This window comes from Xenia sp. Carnegie-2017, unplaced genomic scaffold (genome assembly GCF_021976095.1).
Source record: "Xenia sp. Carnegie-2017 unplaced genomic scaffold, XeniaSp_v1 HiC_scaffold_3, whole genome shotgun sequence".
NCBI classification, from domain to species: Eukaryota; Metazoa; Cnidaria; class Anthozoa; order Malacalcyonacea; family Xeniidae; genus Xenia; species Xenia sp. Carnegie-2017.
Window position 1 is genome coordinate 6,763,360 of NW_025813493.1, and position 26,907 is coordinate 6,790,266.

Consider the following 26,907-nt stretch of genomic DNA (forward strand, 5'->3'; position numbering starts at 1 on the left):
TATGTGTTCTGACCAGAGATATACCAGGCGGGAAGCGAATTCTTCTTATAAATATTAAAGCCCAGCAAAGTGCTTTCAAAAAAGCCATTCAATTGAAAAATGACGTATAAAAAGAAATATTTATTTAGTAGCGTAACGTTTCGTCTTGACTTTCTGTCTTGAGAATATTTATAACAAGAATAAGTTTTGTGGTAGTGAATTGTGATTTTTATTAATCATTTCAAATTTCTAAGTTATGTTATATTAGACATATTTCTTTTTTAAAGTAAATACCTTTCCTTTTTAAAATAACCAATTTGTATTATAAAGTTGAAGCATTATGTTGTCAGTCATACCTGATGTATATTACTTTGTTATTTTGCTTTTCTAGGTATGCAGTTTTAAGAAAAAACGTGACAATACTTATCTTCGCGTGTTTTACTCTGGCAACCTCGGTATTCAAAACTGCAACTGGTGTTGCAAGCGTTGGTATTTCAAATTAAATGGAAAAGAATGTAATCCTACAATTGAAGGTGTTTATTTCATATAACAACGTGAAGGAACACCTGAAATCAAGCGTCATCGTCATATCGAGGGATATTGTGGTAACATCGATAAGGGTACTGTCAATGTTGGTTTCTATGTCGGTAATTATCAGGGATCTTTCAATGGAGATGCACAACCCTACAGTGGATGGAATTCAGTCTCTCGAATTGTGATCCAAGAAGTTCCAGCACCACAGGCTTAATTCAAACCAGGCTGAATCTGAATTGTTGTTGAATATGCTATACTTATCATAATTGTTGCTATGATTTTTATAAACATAAAGCTCTTTTCAATGTCGTCTTTTTGTTGTCTATGTCACTGATTCGTTCAAAACTTTTGATGTTTTATTAAAGTGCACATACAACTATTTTTAGTCTTTTATTCTTAAATAGATTTTGAATAAATAATACAAATACAGAATTTGTATAACTTTTTTCGTTTTTTAGTTATCTTTCGGCAAAGACGCGAATAAAACCTGAATTTCAACGTTTTGTAAAAAATGTCGAGAGCTCTAATCCGTGGCATGGGACTTACTTGTGACGTTATTTAAGGAACACAGACTAAACACCCCCTAAGACCCTGACCACACGTATTTGGAGTTTTTTAAAAACGAAGGCTTTTTTTCTGTTTTTGAAAAGATTTGCGTCCACACGTAGCGTATTTGAATCGTTTTTGCCTGTCCACACGTATACGCAAATATGATCGCAATACGAAAAAACGATATAAAAGAGCATGCGTAGAGGTGTCGAGTATTAGCAAATGCACTAGCTTGAAACTGAATAAAATAGCTATGCAATTCTGCATCGCCATGTTGAACAAATGCTTTAAACTTTGAACCTTCCAACCATGCTTTGAAATGACGTTTTGAATTCGGCGCAAAACCGCATGCTCCATCCGGACTCGATATTAGACAGCTTTAACAAGAGTACGACTACGACAACGAGTACGAAGTTTGACTGTTTAAGAGAGTGGCACGAGGACGTTTGTTGTCTCTGTCGCTTCATGAAAATTTTGTTTTAGCTGTAGAAACAGAACGAGCCTTTTTATTGTGTAAAACATAGATGTTTGCGAAGCATCTACGGCTCTATTTGTCAATAATGATATCAACTAATCGGTAATACTGATTTTGCAAGAACATAGGACTCTTTAGAGTGAAAAATCTTCACTATTTTAAATTTTATGTACGATATATTTGTACTATTTTATTGTTTTTTTACCGTTCACTTTGTGTACGAAATACATGAAAGTTTCGCAGGTTGTATTTTCGTTTTAAATGTACATATGCGCTCAAAAAAGGTTCTAAATTAAAGCCTGGATGCTCAAAAATAGTACTGTAAACTAATTTTTTACACAATGAAAAAATATACCTACTTTCTTTGCCTAAAAAGACTACGAATGTAGTCGCGACTACGAATTTTTTACAAAACATCGTACTCAAATTGATAACGGCTACGTGTTGTTGTTGTCGCAACAATTTTTTCACGCCAAAATGACGTAATTCGTACTCGTAGTCGTACCATTGAGCTCTATAATAACTGGAGCGGCTAACTTTACTCGGGCGAGGTCAGGGGCGGATCTAGAGTATGTCAAATCCGTCGCGCGACTGATGTTTGAAATTCAAAAATTACCTATTCATATTAATTAAAAATTCATTAATTATTCTTATTTTCTTATCGCATTTACTTCGTTATAAAAATCCCGCATTATTTATTATTGAAAACTAATGACTAATCCAACGAATATCTCGTTGGTAACCAGGGGCCGGTTGTATAAAGCTCTTAACTAATTTTTAACTACACTTTTTGCAGTTAAAAAGTAGTTAAATTTAACCACGCGGTTAAGTCGGTTGTATAAAAAAGTAGTTAGCGCTAAATGCAGTTAAAAGGTAGTTAAAGTTAACTATGCTATGGAGCATAGTTAACTTTTCAAAACACAGTTAAACATGGCGGCTTGCCTTCTCAAAGATAATTACGGGCGAGGTGTTGTTGATCAACAAGGTTTTCCCTTGAGTTTTTAATCACATATGTATCTTCCATGGAAAAGGCTTTTAGAATAAGAGCTTTATGGACAATGTACTACATTCGTCAGTGCTGTAAAACATCCCAAGTTTTGCTGACCAAAAACAGCCAACAATTTATCCACGCAACAAATCCTTTTTTACACAAGAGCAATTACATTTTGTATTATCTTTCTTGCGTCCGGTAGCTCTTTGCAACTCATAGCGAGACTCTCAATTGAGATAGAGTCACTTCTTTCAGTTTAGTGCACATAACTCGCCGACATTGTCTTAAAAATACGTACAATTCGTTCAATGACAGAAAAAAGAAAGAATGTTATTCGAGCAATGAATCCTATAGCCTTGGATTAATCAAATATTCAAATTGCGGGTTTTTCCCTAGGCATTTTGCTGGATTGAATATCATATGCATCATATAAACTCTTTGCTCTATGGAAAATAAGCTAGATTATGTTAAAACAAATAGGTACTACAGTATAAATGTTGTTCAAAGTATACCAATGATAATACATATAGATACATGACCTTTACAACAGTTTTTATTCATGACTACTCTTGTGTATCAGCTGCATGAGATACAATGATTTTAGTTTCTTAAATACACAAACATTTCATCAGCATGCATGGTGAAGGTCTATATTGCTTGATATATATACACTATCCATTGCAAAAGGTTTATTACACAAGAAGAAAATATACATGACAGTCAGTTAGGGGGTTTTATTGATATTTCATCAAGTATTTTCTATGTAAAAATGTTTATTTTCAATGTACATACAATCTTGCCTGCCAATAAAAATCTAGCTACTGTTTGATGATTTAAAAAGTAGAAAAAGAAATAAAACTCCCAAGCTTTAGACAAAGATAGTCTAATAAATCACAAAGGCATAAATAAAAGTTTCATAGCTAAGGCTCATTAACAAATATACCCAATAGTTTTTATAACTCAGTTTTTTGGAAGGCAGAATTAAAAACAAAAAAGGGTTTTGTGTATAGCTGTGAATATAAAATGTCACAAGCAGAGAAAAGACAGTTTCTGGATTACATGGCTACTAACTATGATGACTCAAAGAAATGTTTTCTAATAACAAAATTATCCATCACTGTCACCTTTTACAAATATGTGTGACTTATGTCTTTATGAACACACTTCTTTAAAGCATTTTACTCAGCTGTTATAAAGATAAACGTAACGACCTTTTCCTTTGTTACCCTTAATCTTTCAGTTATAAATTCTGTAGAAACAAGGCCATTCAATTATTTAAATCCTTGCACATAGAACACAATCTGAATCAATTTGAGAAGAGTTCATAGTTTCGTTTGCCCAAGTCCATTATATATAATTGGTACATGAAAGAAAGCAGTCCTTGCCGAGACGCATATCACTCATCAACATCGTACTGTTATACACAGAACATAAGGGTCGATTTTCTTGAGAAAAGTCCAAAGCATATGCTACAATTTAATTCGGTTACCATGACACCGTGAATTGCTTATTAATTTTTATTTTCGCATCATCAATATCCGTAAAAACGAAAATAGTTTGCCATATTTTAAGATTTTTACATAAGCGAAGAGATTTTTCTTCATTTTAAAGTCATTTTATAGTTCACTTGCCCGCCATTACAAAGCATAAATTGATTTAACTTTATGTCATTTAACGTAAACAACACTCCACGCAATTTCCACGCAAGTTAACTACGCAGTTACTTAACTATCCGACTAACTACGTTTTGTGCAACGCAGTTAAGTCGAGCAGTTAAGTTACTACAGTTAAGGAGTTAGCTACGGTAGTTAGCGTTAACTATAGTTAAAGTTAACTACGTTTTTATACAACCGGCCCCTGAATTGAATGTTTGATCGTTTCATAGCAATTTTTATAAGCATGATAGAAACTAAACTACAATCAGATGGATTTTATGGAAATCTTTTACAAATTCATATATTGACATGAATGAAGCTGTCCAAACTGTGAATTTTTTCAAGAGGGTGAAAAATTTATGGATAAATTGTAAATGCTTGGCGAAGACGATCTCGCGAGCGACATTTCAGTCATTGATGTTCAAAAGAAAGCCAACATTGTTTTGAGTTTTATCAGCAGAAATTTACATCCAAAATCGTAAGTAAAGGACAAGTGAAGTGTATGCATGAATGTAATATATCAAAGTCAATTATGCGAGTGTGTGATGCGATTTATGTCAATATGGCGTATGGTAAGGATATCGATGCTTTTAAAATTGTTGTTGACGAAGGACTTTTAGCTATGATTTCTTTAGTGCTTCGGGAATCGTGGCCGTTATATGGCAGCGAAATCGTACATTCCTGCAAATATATTTCAATGGACAAAAAATCTGTAGCCATAAGGCGCCATACTATTATTTACTTAATCATAAACAAATGTTTGGGGTTTTTCAGTTTATGATCATTGATCATTCAATCATTGGACAGTTATACTACATATTGTTTAAGATTTGAGAAAACTAACATTGATTACATGAGAAGCTGTTTACTATAACCTGTGATTTTGAGTCTTCCGGTTCATGAAGCTTTTTATTTTGACAATTTGACTGGAATGGTATTAAACCTTAGTATTTCACATACATGAAATGTTGTCCCATGTCACATATTGTCCCCTTTTCTAACTGAACACCTCATGTAGAGATGTAACGGTGTGTTAATCTACGGCTCATACTAGATTGTTTGCCATAAATTCCAAAGGGCTATTGATGTATGAAAAGTAAAAATGTCTTCCTATGTATGCAGATAAACCTTGACATTTGGCAAAACAGGAAAGTGTTTTTCATGATCACTAGGTAATTTTTCTGATGATCATTATAATTTCTAAACTAAATTATTTCAGATTTACATTTAAACAAGCTTTGATCATATGAAAAAATATTTATCATAACCAGTAAGCATGACACATGAACCAATTTTAACATTCATGTAATTATATAATTAAAGACATGTTGGTTACATTCTGTTTGTATTTGCAAATACAATGCTACTAGTGATTGCTATATAGCACACATTGCATATACTTACAGGAGATAATATTCTAGTGAAATGCCTAATAAACATTTATGGCATTAAGCTGTCCTTAATTGCAAATTTTCACTCTGATAATTTTTGCTTAACCTTTGGCAGAAAAAAATTTTGAGTTTTTTCTCAAAAGGTGAATTTGCTGGCACTGATGTGGAGATGGGTAAAGGGTTACAATAAACTTGCATGGTTTGAAGTCTGAGCTTTTCTATATCTATGAACTGTCACTGGTAGTACCAAATTTCTAACTTAACTAAACTCATTACATAGAGGTTTGAATGGGGGTCTCTAGGGGGGTCTATGCCTGACAACTTGGTAGAAATGTTTAAAGACTATATCTGTTTTTGAATAGCATTATTGTAAAATAAATTTTACGTTCCTAGACATGCTAATGAGCCATATATTTGGCATGATAATGAGCCTAAATATTTGGCAAAACATTCAAGTATTGTTCACTTCATTTTTTTTTTTTGAAAAAACGTAAGCAAAATGTGTTGTTTTTACGCAAAAATGATGCCCACAAATACATTTTGTATTGCTCTAAAACGCTGAAAATGGCATTTTCAAGGCTCTGAAATTCAAAATTTCTCAGGGGAGAATGCCTCAGACCCCCCCAGGTGCAGAGCGCCTTCGACGTTTTATGACTGATGTTTGAAAAATCCTAGATCCGCCCCTGGGCGAGGTCGCCAAAAAAATTGCGGCTAACGGACGTATTTCCGCTGAAATGATCGCTTTGCAGAAAAATAATATTCTCGACCTCCCCCTGGTATCTATAGTAAATTATAAAGAATTTTTCAAAAACTAACACGATATCACAGAATATGGATATCGTTAGTTCCATATTCTGTGAAGATTCTTTTTTGGCATTTCTTTTATAATGCCAACACTTCAATCGTTCAATTGTTGGATGTCGTAGTTTCCACAAAAAGGAACATATCGCTTCTCACAGGTGAGGTAGTTGTTTGTTTTGTTAGTCCGTCAACGATTGAAAAGCAGTTATACATGCACTTGAAAAGCCATAAAATACATATTAAAGATCGTATTTTTTAAGACTGACTTAAACGTCAAATATACTGTTTTCCTGTTTTCGTCTATAAAATTCTGCATACTTTTCTCTCATTTGTTAATGCATGAAATCGTAAATTTACCTATCTATTTGCAAAATAGTTTCCCTAAAGCAAAAAAGACCCTGCACACATTTTGCTCTGTGAAAAGTATCAAAAAGAAATGATCAGCCCCAACAGTACCCATGATTTGGAGCAGAGCTTGTTATGTTCTATTTGCTGACAACATGACTGGAAGATGTTATTCACCAGGCAGAGTGTTCAAAAATGATAATGCTGTAAAGATAATTGATTTATTGTCTGCCTTATCCAGAGTTATTTAATTTGATCATGGTCAAATTCTATGGATGGAGACAATGGATTCACTAATGATGCCTTGAATGCTTTGAAGTTAAAGCTCATGAAACAAAAAAAGATGGCAAAAAGGTTATGTGTGTTTTGATGCTTAATTAAATGTCAATTCACAACATATAAAATGGGAAGGCCATAAAGTTTGTGTCTATGTAAACATTTGTACTGAGATTGATGATGACTCGATGCAGATGTGAAGCATCAAACTGTATTTGGTTTTATGTTACATTGGGTTTTATGTAACTTAATGTTTAAATCATGTCATATCTTTATCAAAATATTTTAGTTGAGTGTTGTTTAAATGTTACTAATATCTAATGCACTATACTGAAGCATTAAACATTCAGTGATGAAACCTTTAAAACTACTGTACTGTATATTTCTTATATATATTTATATTTCTTTAAGAAACAGTTTGAGCTTATTTACCTAATAGAGTACAGAATGGAGATTTATCATATGCATCATTGCTGCTTTTTTAAATAAATGTTTTTCACTTTTCAAAGCTTTTCTACAAATATTTTGCTTCTTATTTCTTTTCATGAGATTGATGATATAGAGGTAATATAATCCAATAACTTTATAATTTCTAAAAAGCTTTTAAGCTTCAAGCATAAAAGTACACTATAGCTATGTAATTCATTTGGTTTTATTGCCTTGCTATGACATATCCATATGCATTTCATCATTCATGTATGAAGAAAACACCAAATGTGGATACTCAGAGAACAAAATGCACTACCAACTGCTTATAAAATCTTTTATTGAAGTGAAAACTGTGTTAATCATTCAAATTGTGCACTTATATTGAAAATGTAGGAAAAACAAAACAAAGTGAAAAAGAAGGGTAGAAGTATTAAAACTAAAAATGAATTATAAACACCATTGGAAGCATAAAGGTTTTGATGGTTATTTGCATTTTGCCCAATTTATATATCAATACAACAAAATCAAAATGTGCTACAACTTTACAAGTATTTGATGCAGTTGCATTTCAGAACATCACAAAAAGGTTACTTAAAGTAATTTCTATACAATATTGTTTGTTTTCATTTACCAAGCCTATGCAGACTTGAGTCTTTTTGAAATTTAATATGAAACTCAATTACAGAAAATCCGTAAATATCCAGAGATTTAATATTTACTTTTTTAAAGAAACAAGTAAAAATCCTACAATTGTGGCGAAAAAAGCCATTGCCTTTCCACGAAAAGAAGCAAAATAGCAATGATAACAAATAAGCTAAATTCTCTCCCGTGAACCACAGTGGAGATGAACTATGATATACTTTTTTGTATAGACTAAAGAGTTTAATCGATCAAACAAGTTTAACGCTGGTAAGAAAACGACGCATATCTGCATTCATTAGATGTGTAGCCAACATATAGCTCTTTCGTCGATAGTTATATGGATAGTTAATACATCCTCGTAGGAGCCGATAACTGGAAAGCTAGGTTGACTCGCTGTTACGAATTGTAGGTTTTTATCGTGATTTTCATCAAGAAATTGCTTGTCGAATCCCAAATCCACAAATACATTTTCTTCACTCTTTCCTCAGGAGGGAGTGAGAAATTGTGAAATTTTCGGAAAAGCGGTCAATTTCGGTAAATCTCAGCGGCAGCGGACGAAATCCGCCATTTTTTTGGCGTCATCAGATAGCTAAAGCCGCGCTTGAGATAGCCGCTCCAGTTATTATAGAACTCAATGAGTCGTACTCGTAGTCTTTGCTAAAGTTGGTAATACGTCATCCCGGTCATCGTATTAGAAAACCTCCGTTTTAATCGTCCACACGTAGTTGTGAAACCGGCGTTTTCAAAAAAATCCACTTTGAAGCCGTATTTAAAAAGCATCGTTTTTGGTAGGCGAAAACGCCGTTTACGTGTGGACGCAAGGGCTAAACGGAGAAAAAAACCTACGTATTTAAAAAACTCCGGATACCTGTGGACGGGGCCTGACTACCAAAACAACTTACACTGTTTATAAATGTAAACAAACACTAAAGTGCCAGATCGATGTGTGGTTTTTGGTTGTTCTAACGTAGCCAGTTCGGAGAAAGGCATTTCACTTCATCGCATACCATTTTTAACGACGAAAGAAGCGAAGCTAAGCGTAGAAGAAAGCGATGGGCCAACTTTGTGAAAGTTACTCGCGATAAGTGGGTCCTCACAAAGAATTCCGCTGTTTGCTCGGAACACTTCACAAAAGATTTGTTTTCTTGGCAATTCGGCTCGCTTTCTGAATCAGAAAGTAATTTTGCACCTCGACTCGTTCGAGACGAATTCGGAATAGTTGCTTAGCCGAGCATTTATCCTCGAAAAGATGACAATGAACTCACAACAAGAGATCGCAAAATGGTGAGTACGTTAAAAATTATACATATGCATATCTACATTTTATACATATTTACATTTTTTTTTTTTTTTTTACCTGAAATCTGTGTAAGAGTATATAAATATATGTCATTTTAGATAAAAAAGAAAGTGGATGTCTGATTATAAAAGAGAGGTTAAATCGGAAAATATTTCCAGTACGAGTAGCGAACCTAAAGAGCAAATAAAAGAAACATCTTGTAATGAGCCTGTCTTAGAGAAGGTAAACTTATATGATTATTACGCCAATGCTGTAAGGGTTAATGTAAATTATTATTTTGTATATGTATTACTGTTGTTTCTAATTTAAAAAGTAGATGTGCAATGTGAATTACAATGCCAAAATTATTTAAAACTTGAAAAAGAGAAACGTCATTTCAGGAACTTATGGCTTGTTGCAAAGCATAAGCTTCAGTGTAGCAGAACTTATGCAAGCAGTTCTAATATTGATAAGCTTGCAATGGGTAGGTGTTTTTTAAGATGATGGGCCTGTTAATTTTATTTCATGTTTGATTCTAGGTCAAGAGAAGATTTGCCAATGTAATAAGATCAGCCATGTTTAATAACCTCAATTTCTACAATACTACCAACTAAGCTTGCATGCACCCCTGGAAAATTATTGAAGTTAATTACTAAGAAATATGGACATAATCAACCTTGTGTAGCTGCGCATTACTGAAGTATCTTATTTCATAGATGAGTATGACAACAACAGCAGCAATGAAGAATCATCAACTAGTAGCAAAGTGGTTGATCTTGATAGTTGTCCTGCTGAGAAGGTTTTGGACCCAAATGATCTTAGTGGTGACTCAGACTCAGAGAGTGATCTTGGTGCTGAACAAAAATATGAGACTGAGACGAAAGCGATAATCACATCTAGTGACAAGGATGTTGACTCTGAATCAGAGCAGCCAAGAACATTTAAAAGGTAACAATTTTTGGATGAGAACTGTCATTTATCAATCACCATTACAATGTTAAAAGAGTGGTGATTGTTAAATAAATCAAAGTTATAAATTTTCTATTGTCATTTGGTATTTTGACTGCTGGAACCTCTGCGACAAAGTTGATCAGAGTTCTACAGCACATGGGATTAGTATGCATTTCATTGAGTACATACTTCTCTCACCAGTGTATAAGTGTATCCGATAGTGTAAAAGAAAGATGTAAAGAAATTACTACAATCAAATGAAAAGCTTGAAAGTCTTTTTAAAATTTTGTGTAGGAAAAACTGTATCCTGCATTGGTGATCTACTGGAAACAATACGATGAGAGTTTGATAGAGAAAGTGATGGCATGTAAACAGCCTATTGCAATTGCTGGGGATGGAAAACACGATTCCATGGGACATTGTGCTAAATATTGTGCATATACAACATTCTGTTGCACAGTACCTCAAATCATTACTTTTTTTCTTGTGCAGGTACATTTCTTTGAATTATGCGATTTTCTTCTTTAAAATTATTGACCTATTTGCTATTTTGTAGAGAAATGAAGTTGGAAATAGCACTGGTATGGAGTTTGAGGGATTTAAATGATCAATGGATTTTTTTAAACCTCACAATATTCCAATCTCCATGTTAATCACTGACAGGCATACACAAATTGCCAAACATATGAGAGAGAATTGTCCACGTATTACCCACTACTTTGACCTTTGGCATTAGACAAAAAGTAATTATTTTTTTTAGTTAATAAAACAGTACTTTATGAAAATTTAACATATAGCTAGTATACAACTTACTACCTTTGTTGGCATCAATAATTGAAGTGTTGATCTAAAACATATTTTATATTTCATCTTAGAAGTTACCAAAGTCCTGACCAAACTTGCAACATGTGCTGGATGTGAGTCTTTATCAAGCTGTATAAGACCTTATTCCAACCATTTGTACTGGAGTGCTACATCAACATCCTCTTGTAATGGAAATGTGATTGTGGCTAAGTGTAAATCTTTTCTTGGTCATGACAAAAACCAACACAATCAATTTTCAGACCCTTTATTTTCACAAATGTGCTCAGGATTTCAACATAAAACCACGCAAATGGCTAAATGAAGGTTAAAAATCTTAAACAATTCTTGCTGCTATTAAAAAGAAATATTCTATGTGTAATAATCTGTTATTCATTGCCTTTTCTTTAGTTTCTATATCATACAATATAATGTGTGCAGCTTTAAGTAAACCAAGGGTGATTGCTGGAATCATGAAAGCTTCTCCAATGTCTCAAACAAGTGCATTGGAGGGATTTTACTCAGTTCTTAACCAGTTTGCACCCAAAATGATCAGCTACTCTTTTCTTGGATTGTTCTGCAGGTATTCTATGAAACATGTGTGATGAAACACCTAAACATCTATGTGTCATTACAGTTTTTATTCCCTTGTGCCAATTTAAACACTTTCAAGAAATTGAATGCAATTTTATATTTCATAAAGGCATATCCATGCTGTAACTCACTTCGAAAGCAATTTGGACAAGGATAATCAAGAGGTTAATGGAGTTCCCCTTTTTAAAGTGCATTATAAATGGTGAAGCTGTTGTAAGAAATGTAAAAGTCGCTCAATATTTTTGTATGGTTATTTAATATATTTCTCCTACTGCCTGATACCATGTGTTAAATGCCATAATAATCAAAGTCATAATAAAAATGATTGTTATAAAATAAAATTTTGAATAATTTGCACATTGCTACTCCAGGTTATGTTGAAGATACATATCAAGTGTTGTGCTCAGCACTCATTGATGAGGAAACATTGAAAAAAGCCGAAGTTGATCTATTACGAATAGCTCCATTGCGAATGAATTCCATGTTGGACAAGCAATCAAAAAGTGAAGCTATCTCAAAAAAAGCAAGAAGACAAAGCACGCCAGCTGTACATTTCCCCAACTAACCCAGGTTTTACAAAAAGGCATTTTTTGCTTTGAGTGAATTTGAATCTTGTTTTTGGAACTGACTCCCTTTATTGTTTAATATAGCTTAAGTATCACTTGTACAAGAAAAAATAACTGATCAGAGAAATGACAGGGCAGCACCTCGATGCACTGTGTGCAAGAATTGGCAGAAAGGCCATAAAAATATAATCAACTGTCCAAAAAACCAAAAGTAACCACTTTTTTGGAGCTTGTGGTATGAGCCCAGTTAGTTGGGACTCAGTGAAGTGTGAGATGACTGCATGGAAAGAATAAAAAGAAAAGGAATTGTAATTTTGTATGTTTTGTATAACAAGAATAAGTATGAATTGAAGATGCAATACATCAAGAGTGGCTAAAATCATTCCACACTTCACTGAGTCCCTACTAGCTGGGTTCATGCATACAACACCTAAAATGATATATAATGTTATGTTATTTTACAAATTCTCCTCTTCATACCCTGCAAAGTGTTCGTTTTTTTTAATTAAAAGTTGTCTTGAAGAATGCAATGTACCATTCTTGTAAATTGTCCATATGCAACAACTCGAAAAAACCTGTAAAGGCATAATACACAAGGTCCATTAAAACAGGTAGGAGTCCATAAAATACAAAGTTTGCCTATGTGCATTCATAGATAACCCAGACAGAAGCATTTAACTGTTAATTCTAACAAACCTTTGCTCCAAGAATCCTTTACGATATCTAACTCATCTCGTCTTTGGTAAAGTTTGGCATCTAAATTTTATGCCAATCGATTGAGGCAAATGGAATCAAATTATGGATGCTCTATGATGCATTTTGGCTGCCTTCCTAATTCGGATACCACCATATGATCTTGCATTTCAATCATGCAATTGATAATTTCGTGGCAACATCTACATTCATTTGGATTAACCAAGAGAGGAACACGGCAGTTATCACAATTGCACATAAGTAAGTTATCTCTCAAAAGCTTCGGCAACAATAAATAAACAAATTTTCCAACTTTCTTACCAAGAATCAAGAGGAGCTTCATTTTGCATTCTGCGTTCGAGCTCTTCTGTTTGGCGTCTTTCTTGTTCTGTCTCTCTATTATAGTTTTCGAACCACTCATCATCAGCAAGTGGTTCGTTTTCATACGCAGCAACTTGGCCGTACTCAAAATCGCCATCGCTGTCTCGGAGCGCATTTAATGACGATTGATATTCGTCTTCTAAATCGAATTCCCGCCTTTTCAATTCAATATTTTCCGCTTTTGTTGCTGTACTCGACTTAGAATCGGATGTCAACATGTTTCGTACAATTTTTATATTAATTTCAAAGCAATATATAAAGAATTGTTATTTCACACTGTGTTGTTTTGTATGCATCGCATTCATACGTTCCTTAAATGACGTTACAAACCTCTCGTCTTAAGTCCTCTCATAGGCGCGGAAATTTCTCAAAAGCAAGCTAATTCAAACCGCAAAAAAACTGCTTTTTTTACGAAATTTTCTTCGAAATCCTATTTTCCACAGTCTAAACTTTAAAAGTTCAACGAATTTGGAAAGGCTGTATGTGCACTTTAAATGTTCATGACCCTTTAAGCAGTCTATCACACTTTAAGCAGTCATTAGCATGATCATATGAAAAAATACGAAAAAAGTATGGCAATCTGCTCTTCATTTCAAAGAACGAAATATATATATTTGAGTGTAGTTTGTAATGATTGAGATCAAAAACACCAAGAAATATCATATATTGATAATGTAGTACGGGAAAGTTTGGCATATATAATGCGACAGCCGAACGATAAAGAAATGCTTTTTACGTATTTAAAAAGGTTTTAAGAGGAAAGTCCAAAAGTTACAGTCTCGCTGCAGTCTTTGTTGAACAATTTAGTGGCGTGCTTATGTTAACACGTTTAATTATTGCTAATAGGAATATCAATATGTTTTATGTTTGTGGATGTAGATCGTCCAGGTTGGTGTACTCCTGAGAATGACAGTTGGTGTTGATGTTGACTGACGTTTCGATAAACTTAGTGGTATTCATTTTCAAGTCATTGCTGTATATATATGTCTGGTTTATACGTCATCGTATTGTGTGTACAGGAAAATTGTGAGTGTCAATCGTGAATTGTCTTCGTGATTAATTAGAAAAAATTTCTGCAAGATCTTCCAATTCTGCATTTGTTGAAAGAAGTTTCATAAATTTATTTAACGAATGTACGTACTATCATAGTCATTTATATATATCTTATGATTTGTAAAACAACTTGAGGCGATAAGCCAAATCTATGAAGGTTTATTCTGGGGCATCATTCGTCAAATAGTTAAGATTGAAGAGTACATGCTAATTTGTTAAGAGCATCAACAGGACTTATTTCTCATTCTGCTTATTCTATCCTTAACATGTGCATGTGATTGCAAAAGTTTGTTAAGTTTCAGAATGCTTTTTCAGTAGAATCGAAACTTCTACTTCCTTTATTAGGTTAAAAATATTGCACAAAGCAAAAGGTCATAAAAAGATCGATAAAAGATTGATAACCGTTGCAGCTAGCAAAATTGAAGTCAATTCGTTGCTTTCCTAGCATCAATTGAGTGAGTCGATGGCAATGAATGTGTGAAGTTGGGCTTAATTCGCTGGCATTAAATATTAAGCGAGGAGGTATATAAGGAAATACTTCACTCAAAATAAGCGATTGAAGAAAAAGGGGGTTCTGTTCACAATACAAATGATTCGTTGATCTATGGTTTTTTTGTTGGTATGTATGTCGTATTGTAGACCTTAATGCTAAATAAAAATAAAAACGGCTCTAATTTCGAGTTTATCACACCTATGTGTGGAATATGCTTTCATGAAATTTTTAAGAATATCTAGATTGTTTTATCTACAACATCTTCGTTCAATCACTCAAAAATATTCCACATTTTCCAAGTCATCAAAAGGGTTTTATTTCGTATAGAAATTTGATTAATTAAAATTCAGTGATGTTTGCAAAAAAGCGCTCGTTCAAGGCACTTTTACACAAATAATTCCATCCAGCCCATCGATTGGTTGAATTTTAATCTTTGTAATTGTATTACCAATGATGTAGGTATAGAAATATTTTAAATTTTAAATTAGCGGCCAAAATTTATTTTGCCTCAGCTGGGATCTGCCACTTGTTCATTATTCCGTTCATATTGAAGACAAACAGTGCAACGTACAAGCTCTTCAAAATTTTTCTGTGGTCCACTTCACCTTAGGGTTAAAACGACATTTAATTTCAACTAAATGATGAAAGTTTCACCGGTTACGTTGTGTTGGGTCATGGCCTTGTGCGTGTGTTTGGCTGAATGTAATGAGGAAATTCAAGATGAAACTGTACGTATTCAAAGCTAACACTAATAGGTTATGGTGCGTTTTTCAATTTGCAAATCATAAACCGAATAACAGTCAACTAAGTTTATAACTTCAAAACTAAAGTGTCTCCATTGTTAAAATTCGTATAAGTGTGCACGTATTCCTCTTTAAAATAAAATACACTACATCATTTGTTTATGTGTTGGCTTTGAAACATTGACTAGTTGTAGAAATTTTTGTTATCTCGTAGAATTACTACTAATGCAATCGTTTCTTGCTATACCCTGGATTGAAATTTAAAATAATTGGTAAAAATCGTAAAATGTGCACTACTGGGAGATGGGAGTTCTCATTTACAACTTTCGATTCTCAATGTATTTTTTATAGTACTATAACTTTTCACGATACACTATGTTTTATTAATAAAACTATTTCAAGTTTGAAATCATTCACTTTTCGTAGTCGTGAATGGGAAAATTGTAAGGTTATAGACTGCTATTCTGCTCTAATTAATTCAACGCCTTTAGAAATGTTACAAATTTGGGCAACCGTCTCAGCACGAACAATCAACGTCATAAAAGACCCCCGCCAATTTAACTAGCATATTTCCGCCTAAAATTAGGTGCATGATTGTTCCTTTCAGCAATATACTTGCATGAGGAAGATAACAACATCGATAATTGTAACGAATGTTTGTATTCTTGCATGCAAAATAAAGCCAATTTTTTAAATATATACCGAGAACAATTGTATACATGAATCAGAAACGGATATACCAAAGTATAATCTGTATAATTCAAACCACAAAAGATTTCAGGTAAATAATTGCCTTAATCGCATCAGTTGTTTAGAAACGCAAAACACAAGCGTGAAACACAAATGTGATCGTCTCTTATGTCTGGATAAGACTCTGCTTACTGAACCAGACTACCAAAATATATTACACTGTACTCTGCAATATTATTAACAAAAACTTGTTGAAACTGAAAACTGTTCAGTAGATATTGTATATTACAATACTAAAAAGTCCACGGTAATGTATATAATTCATAAATCGCAAAATATTTCAACAAAAACACGCACAAAAAATCTTCAACATTTGCAAATTTTTGTTTTGTACGGTGCCTAGATCTGTTATTGTCCGTTACGTAATTGTTCTCCGACTTCAATCAAATATTTATGTTTAAATATCTCGTAAAAACACTATCGAACTGCTGCAGAACCAAGGAACTATAAGGAAGTCAACCACAGAGAAAGGAATCAAATATAAAAATATTAGAAATTATAATGCTGTTTAATCTCGATTTTTGTCTGTTCAGTGCGATGTTTTCCAGGTAAGACGTCACATTTTAGAAGATTTTTAAAAAGAGGCAGGGAATATGAGAAGATTTATGTTGCGCACTCCTGTTATTATTGCATTGAACTTAAACTGTTTTTTCTGCCAAAGCCTTTTTATAGTTCGGTGACGATCGTTTAAATTTTTACTCTTTAGTAACGTCAGCTTTAGCTCAACTAACAAACTTTAAATGCTTTCATCGTAAAAAATAATTTGTATTCACTGATCAGTACCTTCGACGGATTATGGATATGTACACTTAATAGTTCTAAAGCAAATGTTTCATGTAAAAAAAGCATGAGCTGTATCTCGTTTGGCAAATAACATAAGAAACGTGATTGGTAGTCACAGTGCCGTATTTAATCCAGTACGTTTATTGTACGCATTGTTTATCTGAAAGGGCTATTTTAAGAACTATTACGTTATTGCGCATTTAATGAATACCACGGGTTATTTTAAAATAGAGAGAGAGATGCCCGTCGAATCGACGATGGCTGTCTGCAAATGTCCATCTATTTCACTGACTTCCACAAGCGCGCTCGTGACTTAGCATGCCAATGCGGCTTGCGCAGATCCTGTTGCAGTGTTGGTAACGAAATTTTCCCGAGTCTGCGACAGTAGAGGCGTTCCTGGTAGCGTGAAATCTTGATCGTTTAACAGCGTTGCTCCGCCGCCTCAAATCATCCATCTTGTTGAGACGGTTACGTGACTTGTCTCTCCAGTCGTATCGATCCGCCGCTTCGAGCTGCCAATTATCTATTGAAATTTGACATGTTTTCAAAGTGTATTTGAGAGAGTCTTTCCAACGCAGGAGTGGACGACCAGTACGTCTCTTTCCTTCAGCGAGCTCTCCAAAGAGTAGCTGTTTGGGTAATCGATTGTTTGCCATGCGAGCAACATGACCAGCCCACCTTAGCTGTATTTTGGCGAGGGTAATCTCAATGTCCATAGAGTTGGCTCTCGTCAGAACTTCGTCATTCCTTACTCTTTGTTGATAGGAAATGCGGAGGATTGCGCGTAGGTGACGTTGCACGCTTGGCATTTTTGTGCGCGAAATTAGAGAATTAGAATGTGCCAAATTTTATTGCCGGCGCGCGACATTTTTCGAAGCTTGGTAACGAATTTATCGAACAGCAAATTCCTTATTTTTGTCGTTGATTTTCCAGCAAACGTTTTCCTTGAGCTACTTGGGAACACAAGAGTGTTATAGAGGATAACTAGAGGATCATTTTGATATCTCATTTGCTATGGTTTCAACAAACGAGCTTGTTGCTCGAGGGTTTTTGGCGAAATGGCGTCGGTTGGCGAAATTTGATAATTTACTCTAACTTCGGCTTGTATAGGTTTCTTTATCCGATCATTCTTTTGCTTAAATTTTGGATATTTGGTAAGATAAATAATCTTCCTACAATCGTATGTTTTTTGTTTTGAAGAAAATGGGATAATTTAGCGTCAATCATGCCGTTCCGCAAGGCAACGAATTACAAACGATTCAATGTTGGGGAATACATGCGCAACAAAAGATTGGCATGAGAAGGAAATATGAGCAAGCAAAAGAAAGCAAAATGTGTGTCTCAGAAGCTTAAACGTCTTGTTGATAAGGTAAAAAATGTTTAGTAGTTTTATTTGAAATGATCTTTGCTTACTCGATCTTGTCTTATGTCAATAAGTCAATAACATATGCAATATTTTGACATGATGTGTCGAATTTTGTAATGATAGGCTTATTTTTTAATGAAAGATTGTTTTATACAGAATCGACATATTTAGCGCCAAGGCGTACTATTTCAGTTTAATTGTATTTTTAGTGTGAACTGTTTGTGCTTGTATTTTATATCAGAATGTGTATGCCATTTTTGTGCTGGAACTGTATTCATAAATTTTACAGGTAAAGAAATTGGTGAATGAACTAGAAGAGTTAGATAGCATCAGGACAGAGTTCATTGAAGGTGGAAGTAGGCAGGAGGAACAAGAGGAGAAAGGTTTTAGCATAGGCAGGAAGGCAGTTGTTAGGCGAAGAAACAAACCAACTGGGCAAGGTTGTGTGGAGTCCACTGGTCAAACACGCAGGATGGAGACTATGTTGGCGGCTAATGCCATTCATGGAGGTAGTAAAGATGATACAAAACCTGGTGCCATTGGAATGTTGGAGACATTAGAGAATAAGTGCAAAGTGGGTGATATAGTAAAAGGATTAGAAAAGTGCAGTAAGTTTAAGAGCAAGGTTTTTTCAAAAATTTACAAAGAAGATTTGAAGAAGTTCGAAAGATCAGATGAGAATATGTTAAGATCGATTGCTGTGTATTATAGCAAAGGAGTTATGGGCAAAGAAAAGTATAGAAGAGTTTATAAGGCTAGCTCATATGAGCAGATATGTGGTAGTAAGAGGGCTAAACGTGTTAGTGTTGCTAAATGTCCCACCACTCGGCTGGTTCCCTATGATAGATTAATGCAATCCATTAAATCTATTGATATTGGTAAGTTATTTAGTATTCGTGAACATCTGTGCAATGGGTTGGATAAGTGTGAGAAGGTCAATGGTTTTTACAGAGATATAGAAGATATTCTTGTTAAGCTTGCAGAATTTTATTTGAACATTGGTAAGTATAAACTTTTCAACTTTAATCAGCCAAACTCATTTCATGTTGCTATTGGTGGAGATGGGGCCCCTTTTGGAAGAGATGATTCAGCATGCTCTTGGCTGGTAAGTTTTCTAAACATTGGACATGGCATGTTGAGCCGCAATGAAAATTTCCTGCTCTTTGGGGCTAATTGTTCAGAGAACTGTCTCCCTGTAATTGCTTATAGCAATCATTCTACAGAAAAACAATTATTTAACAATTGCTTTTTGATTTGGCATTTGCTTTTTTTGTGATTTGTTACAAAGCAAAGTAATTTTATGTACAAGCTGAATGAAGACAAAGATATTAAAATAAGTATATTGTTTGGGTAAGTTGTAATATTGTAATTGTATATATATAATGTAACAAAACTATTTAGTCTTTTATCATGTTTGGACAAGTATAATCTGTGCAACTTAATCTTACCGGAATATGTACATGTTAGAGCATACAAGCTTTACATGTGCATACAATCAAATTTGCATATATTATACTTATCTGAATTTTACATTGACTGATATTTGTGTAGTTTAACTAATTTTTAAAACCTTTGTCAACTTTAATAAAAACTCGAAGAAGCCAGAGTGTGGTGTCCTCATTGAAAAATTTACTGTCTAGTATTCGCAGGCAATGTGCTAGTTTGCCCTATTTTTGTTTTTAAAGCAGGCAATGCAACAATTACCAAGAGCTAATAAATGGCTCAGTTGTTAGTCAGGTTTCAACTTTTTTATTTGAAATAAATTTAAAAGGTATTTGTAGATCTCTTTGTTTTTAGAGGGATGACAAGAATTAGGTTGAAACTAATTATAAGGGTAAACTAATTATAAACTTATTTATAAACTTATTAATAACTAATAAACTTATTAATAACTTATAAACACACTTATATACACTTATTTATAACTTATAACTTATAACTTATAAACTTATTTATAAACTTATTAATAACTTATTTTTAACTAATTATAAACTTATTTATATGGGTTTCTGTTTTCATATTTTTTCTTAATTTTTGAATGAGTTGCTTCTTTTGCTGTTTGGCAAATTTTATGTTTGTTTGTCTTTATGTACAAAATAAGAAACTGGAAGGCTCATCATTGAATAAACAAAGTCTTTCACCTCGGTTACAATAACTGCTGCTGTTTGACCCTTGCGACGTCCGCTAAAACTTCGCCTTAGGTAAGCAGCAACATCTTCCTTGGACAAGCCAGACAACAAAACAAGCAACTCATTCAAAAGGCGCATGGAGGTGAAGGATATCACCTCAGCCTTCTTGTTTTTAACCTGGAAACAGGAAGGAGCCACAACACAATCCAAAGTGCGAACAGTACGCATCATGGTAGCAAAAAAAGCATGCGGAGTAACCCTCGTAATTTCCCCATAATATGGGTTTCTGATGCTTTTTTTGCCACCAAGTCGTCGACGAATCCCCATTAGCCAAATTCGTGACTCCTCCTTTAAGAGCTTAGCTGGATTGATAGAAAGTTCCATCAATCTCAGCGAACTATTGTTGTGTGTCAAAGTCGACCTCTGCAAGTTGAAGCGCCAGACTGGAAAGTATGTCTTGCGCAACCTAGATCTAGCTTGCGCAATTTCGGGAGAAATGCGCGTCCTGACGCGCAGATTTTAAAAAATTTCTTGTTCGCTGCGCATTTGTGAAATTTGCCGCGCAGCGCGAGAAATTATTGCGCAATATCAGCACATGTGCGCTGCAGGGCTGTTGTTTCCGTTGAAAAAAATTGTTGCCTGTTGAATGTCAATCTTACAAGCTGTTTTGACAGGCAAGTTCCGTTAATTGGTTGGTAAGCCAATAAGCGTTTGATGACTAGAAATATGATATCTGAGCAGATTAACTACATTTTTGCTTTCGTTTTCGAGCTTTTCTTTTAAGTGACTTCAAGGCAAACCATATCGATTCTTCGGTGTATTCTACGGTGATACGTGATATTTAATTAAACCAACTTGGGGTGTTCAAATTTGTAAGGTGAGTACACGTAATGGTTTAGTAAAATGAAAAGTACTGATACAAAATTACAAATGATAAAAATTCTGAAAGCATTAACGCTTCTAACACTAAACGCCCGGGGAAACAAGTTATTATTTAACAGTTATGTTTTTTGTGTAACCTAAAAGTAGTGGTACGAAAGGATTTCTTGTATTACAAACTACAAAGCATGTTTTAATACATTTAAGGCAAATAAAATTCACAATCCTTACATAAAACATATTGATAAATGAAGCAATTTATAATTAAAACCTGTTTGCTAACGAACTAACAGGGCTTAGCTCGCTATTGTTTGGTGATAAAGCGAGATTTTTTGACAAACTTTTTTATCTAATTGTTTATTTATTTTTACTAGATGGCTGAGATTCAAGCAGTTAAATCAGGTAAATTCACCCGTTACAATAGCATAGCCGAAAATTTTCCTAACAACAATGTACACAATATATATCAGCCATTGGTTGATTGCAGGAGCTGATTCGGTGATTCCTCGACAATATTCACTTCTCACTAAGAGTACCAAACCAACATTTGTGTGTTGATAAAAACTTGTGCTGCTTGCCTTTGATACCAAAAAAAACGTTCATTACATTATCTTAACTTATGTTTTCATTGTTGTTGCCTAATTACTAGTTTGCGTTTCATGCAAGAAGGAATGTGGAAGCCATTTTTGCAAAGTTTGCAAAAAAACGTGCCACGCAATTCCGCCTTGCTCAACATCAGCAGGTGATGATGAAGGTTTTGGTGCCCAGGTCTTGTGTAGTGGCTGTGCAAAAACTGAGACAGCAGCAGTGGCTAAAAATAAGCAGCAAACACTGTCTAAGGAAGGTAACAGAACAATTATCTAGTGTTAGAATGTTAGTCGTGTGTAAGAGTGATCGTGTTTGCGTCACAAAGAAAAGTGGCATGACATTGTCAGTGGGTTTTATAAAAACAATAGTAAACAACCAAGATTGGCTATCGACACATTTGTAACCATAAAAATTGTGTGTTATAGAGTTTCAGTTAGCCCACATGTTTAAAAGACATAGCAAACAGCAGAAAACAGGACCAGAAGCAAAGCGAGCAAAGAGTGGACACGAGAAAACCCCAATGGGCTTTTGCTTACTTTGTTTTAGGCAAGGCAAACGCAAATTTTGGCTTGCTAGAGGGAACAAGTCCCCTCTAGCAAACCATTTAAAAACTCACAGCGACAAGGGCGAAAAGACCTTAGCAAATGACGCTATTAGAGAAGATTCCCCTCTTGCTAAATCTGCGCTACAGGCGTACAAAATGCTTAAATCGGCTAGGTAAATGAAAATCAAGTTCCCAATTCCCAAATTGAGAACTGCACTTACATTGTGTATGTTTTCTATGTTAATTGTATTTTCAGTACAAGCCAAGTGCAACAAAAGTGTGGTGGCGACGGAATGGGAGAACGGATAGAAATTATGGAAGTCGATGAAAGGTAGCTAAATTGCTCATTCCCTGCGTGAACCATAAAATAACCGAATATCACAAACTGCATACATGTTATATAATACATTTCTTTTACATATACAGTGATAGCTTTTTAAAATTATGAATATTAAATTGTTTCAGAGAGCTTGGTAAGGATACGGCTGGACATGCAACTGACGAACTTTCGTGCAAAATCGTTTCTGGTGTCAGTGAATCTGAAAGTTGGGAGGAAACCGATGAAAAAGATGAGAGGTTTGTTAGTGAAATACGGCATTTTTCTTGCATTATAGTATCAGATTTTACGACATTTTGTCACGATATTTTGTGAAATTTATGCCATAGTGGTTGAAAGTGTTGACTTTTTAGTTCAAGGCTTGCAATAATTTTAGTCGTGGTAAAATGCACAGCGTAGCGCGTCATACTGCTAAGGACTTGAATCTTCCGTTTCTAGTAACCAACGCATTTGCACATCAGCGGTTTTTGAGCTCCAGCTATCTATCTTTAAAGAATCTTGCAGATAGTTTGGAAGTGTACATCGAGACTTTCAAGGACCACAACAATAGAGAAGAGATGGGTTACAAGTTATGTGGTCAAGACTTTGTCCATGATTTGCTTGGTGTACTCGATTTGTTGTGGCCCTTGGTCGTCCTGATGCTGCAAGCGCAGGCTGAGTGGTATCCTGGTTGGAAGTTGTGCTCTCATGTTCCTTTGGTAAAACGACAGATTCAACGTTACATCGAGGAAGTATCTAAAATTGATCCTGATGACTTTGTTTGCCCAAGATTAAGCCAGCGAGTTCATGAAATTCGAGATTACCGCTTTGGGCAAAGTGAGTTGGAAACTGGTTGGTTTGTCGTTAGAGAAGGCGACGGTAAAGTGCCAGTGGATTGGGTAGCAAGAGAAATGCAGGACAGTGTTCATGATCTAGAGAAGTTGGCTGCGGATGTCATTAGTCAGATTGATGTTCGCTACACCAATAGCTTTTCCGACCTCAACAGAATGCTATCAAAGTGTTTTGACTTTGGACGACTTTTCGTGGTTTATGCGGTTTTCGTTCGGAAGAAAAAAGTCCAGTAAACAACAGGGAGTTTTCTGAACTTGGAGCTAATGAGTTTAGACGATGTGTAAACTTTTCCTCACAGATGCCACATGTTTCTGAAAAGAATTTTGAGCTTTGTAGCGAGCTATCATCCACAGTGTTTTGGCGTCTAAAGAAAACACTCATTGCCGTTGTTTGGGGTGATATGCTACACACTCTCTTCCCTAATTTTTTCAAGAAGATCTCTCTCGATGACGAAGGAATTTTTTCCTTGCAGGATGTGGTTTTCGAGGAAGGAGTCTTTGTGACTAGGTTCCAAGAAGGTACACCAAGGCAGTTCACCCTTTCTGAGGTCTTCGAAGTGACGCTCAACAATGGTAAAATGATTGACGTTCTTTTAAAGAAGAGGCCGTTATTGAATCTTTATATAACGATTCCTCATTTTATTCAGCTGTCGGCCAAGAGTTTTGTCTCGTCTTTGACATATTTTATGCGAAATGCGGAACTGAGGCTGTTGCCGAATCTTTTTACCGGGTGGTGGATAAGCAAGAAATGGATGGTGGGCAAAGCATAAAAGTGCTAATGAATCGTGCTAAAGTTGATTGGAGTTTACCATCTGTACTTCAATGCGACGCAGCACTGAACGAAATGGCAAAACTTTACATCAATGGGGACAAGGAACGTGGTTTGTCCAGACATATGATTCCTGTTTTAGAGACCGACGAGCATGGCAAAACACGAAGGAGAGATGTCCAAGGTTTTGCAACGCATCATAACATCACGCCCTAAGCTACCTTTCCTCTTGTAACCTTAGTCAAGCGTCAACCAGTATGCTTCGTGCAGTTATAATCAAAAAGTTTTCAATCCAAATCTGGCAGCAGATCGTAATTGTTTATCAATTGAAAAAGCTCCCTTGCTTACCATCTGCCTGCTGATTATAAACAATTATTAACTGAAAACCTTTTCTGTCCACAATCTGGCTGCTGATTATAAACAAAGATTAACTGAAAAATCTTTTTTGTCCACCACCAGGCTGCTGATTATAAACAAAGATTAACTGAAAAACCTTTTTTGTCCACCACCTGGCTACAGATTATGAGCAAAGATTAACTGAAAAACCTTTTTTGTCCAACACCTGGCTGCTGATGATAAACAATTATTAACTGAAAAACCTTTTTTGTCCACCATCTGCCTGCTGATTATAAACAATTAATTGAAAAACCTTTTTTGTCCACCATCTGGCTGCTGATTATAAACAATTATTAACTGAAAAACCTTCTACTCCACAATCTGGCTGCTGATTATACAAAAGATGGTTCCTGATTGATTTGTTTTTTTTTGACGACGTATTTGACGACATCAGTAAATCAAATTTATTTGGTGCCTACCTTTTATCGTATCATACGCTGTGATGAAACGATGAAGCAGATGAATGATAAACATACGTGGTACGTTGGTCGTTCGACTCGTTACATAATACCTAAGGTAAAGTGGCATTTTTTTGTGATTACACATGACACATCCTCACGTTGTAAAAGGAGAGTTGCAAGCTCCAACTTAAGGTAAGCTACAGCTATACACATGTATCATCTTTTATGTTATGTTTCATAATTATTTGCAATTGCAAACTATCAAAAATGGAGTGTGATACGGAAAAAATAAAACTGGCATCTCGCGAATATTTTATGGCTTCGCAGCGCAAAGTCGAAAATCCGCCGCGCAAAATTTCTAAAAAAAATTGATCTAGCTTGCGCAGTTTGCATACTTTCCAGTCTGGTTGAAGCGTAGCTTGCACTTGCCCAACACACCGCTTTGAGACAATTTCCACATGTTCGCATTGCATGTCACTTGCAATGCGAAAATTGCCTCTTCAACTTTTGTTAAGGAGGAAGGTGGCTGTTGAACGGCGCTGCTGTATATGTCTTCTTGATGTAATTTTTCTTCTGCTGAAAATCGCACATTAGAAACAGCCGCCATCTTCATTAATTAATTATTTTAATCAAGTATTTTGTGCAAAAACCGCTGGACACAATGACTTACAAACTAGCGTTTTGGCATGCAAAAATGCCAGGCGTGTTGTTGACGATGGAGAAGCATGTATATTATTGAATACATCCAGTTGAATCTTTTCAAAATAAACAAGTACTTGCTGCAATGTTTCCGATTTGTATAAATTGAACGATCAACGATGTCATTTTTTCTCACAGTTTCTACACATAAAAATCGTCTATGATAATCGTCGTAAAAATTCGCTGCGCCACATGCGCAGTACGAATTAAAAATCGTCAAAAAATCGTCAAGCGCTTGACGAAAAGTAAAAACCGTTTCTACTTTTCGACGAGCGCTTGACGATTATGTTGACGATTTGTTTCGATTTTCAATATGGTGACGAACGAGATCAATGAAAATATAATTGGCGAGGTTTATCGGGAAGAAGAACAGCAATTTAATGCTACACCGAATAACAATGCAGTGTTTGACAAGGAATTATTTTTGCAAGCCCTTCGCGAATTTAAATGTTTATGGGATACAAATGATTCAAACTATAAGAACAGGACAATGAAAGTGAACGCATGGAATGCATTATCGCAAATGTTTTCTCAAGAAGGTACGATTACATTTCTAGCTGCTAAAAAAGAAATTCAATAAATTTATGTGACTAATAAATAGAATGTTTGAATGAGTGTAGACATTTTATGATGTGTTTCACTACCACTGAATAATTGCTAAAGACATATTCTACTATCGCATATGCCATAATAACAATATTTACTATAAATATATTACAAAGTTGAAAGTTCACGCAGGAAATCTTTGTGTAGGCTACATGGTGTGCGGTATGGCAAGTTGATTAATATCACTTTTTGTGGATGATTATATTTTG

The 26,907-nt window shown here is 34.8% G+C and overlaps 3 protein-coding genes and 1 long non-coding RNA gene across 5 annotated transcripts in view; 3 read left to right on the plus strand and 1 right to left on the minus strand.

The window, feature by feature from the left end:
- LOC124454497 (collagen triple helix repeat-containing protein 1-like) overlaps nucleotides 1-26,907 on the minus strand; it is a 105,970-nt gene that overhangs the window by 49,927 nt on the left and 29,136 nt on the right. The gene's annotated exons all lie outside the window — the stretch shown is intronic.
- Nucleotides 18,178-20,126, plus strand: LOC124454489. Its single transcript, XM_047005294.1, has 3 exons — nucleotides 18,178-18,264; nucleotides 18,355-18,523; nucleotides 18,810-20,126. The coding sequence occupies exons 2-3, from the start codon at nucleotides 18,464-18,466 to the stop codon at nucleotides 19,794-19,796; spliced, it is 1,047 nt and encodes a 348-aa protein (XP_046861250.1). The 5' UTR covers nucleotides 18,178-18,264; nucleotides 18,355-18,463; the 3' UTR covers nucleotides 19,797-20,126.
- Nucleotides 21,438-22,384, plus strand: LOC124454507. Its single transcript, XR_006951475.1, has 3 exons — nucleotides 21,438-21,526; nucleotides 21,903-21,930; nucleotides 22,178-22,384. It is a non-coding gene; the product is annotated as an uncharacterized LOC124454507 (long non-coding RNA).
- On the plus strand, nucleotides 22,549-23,352 carry LOC124454499. Its single transcript, XM_047005305.1, has 3 exons — nucleotides 22,549-22,833; nucleotides 22,917-22,991; nucleotides 23,126-23,352. The coding sequence occupies exons 1-3, from the start codon at nucleotides 22,559-22,561 to the stop codon at nucleotides 23,310-23,312; spliced, it is 537 nt and encodes a 178-aa protein (XP_046861261.1). The 5' UTR covers nucleotides 22,549-22,558; the 3' UTR covers nucleotides 23,313-23,352.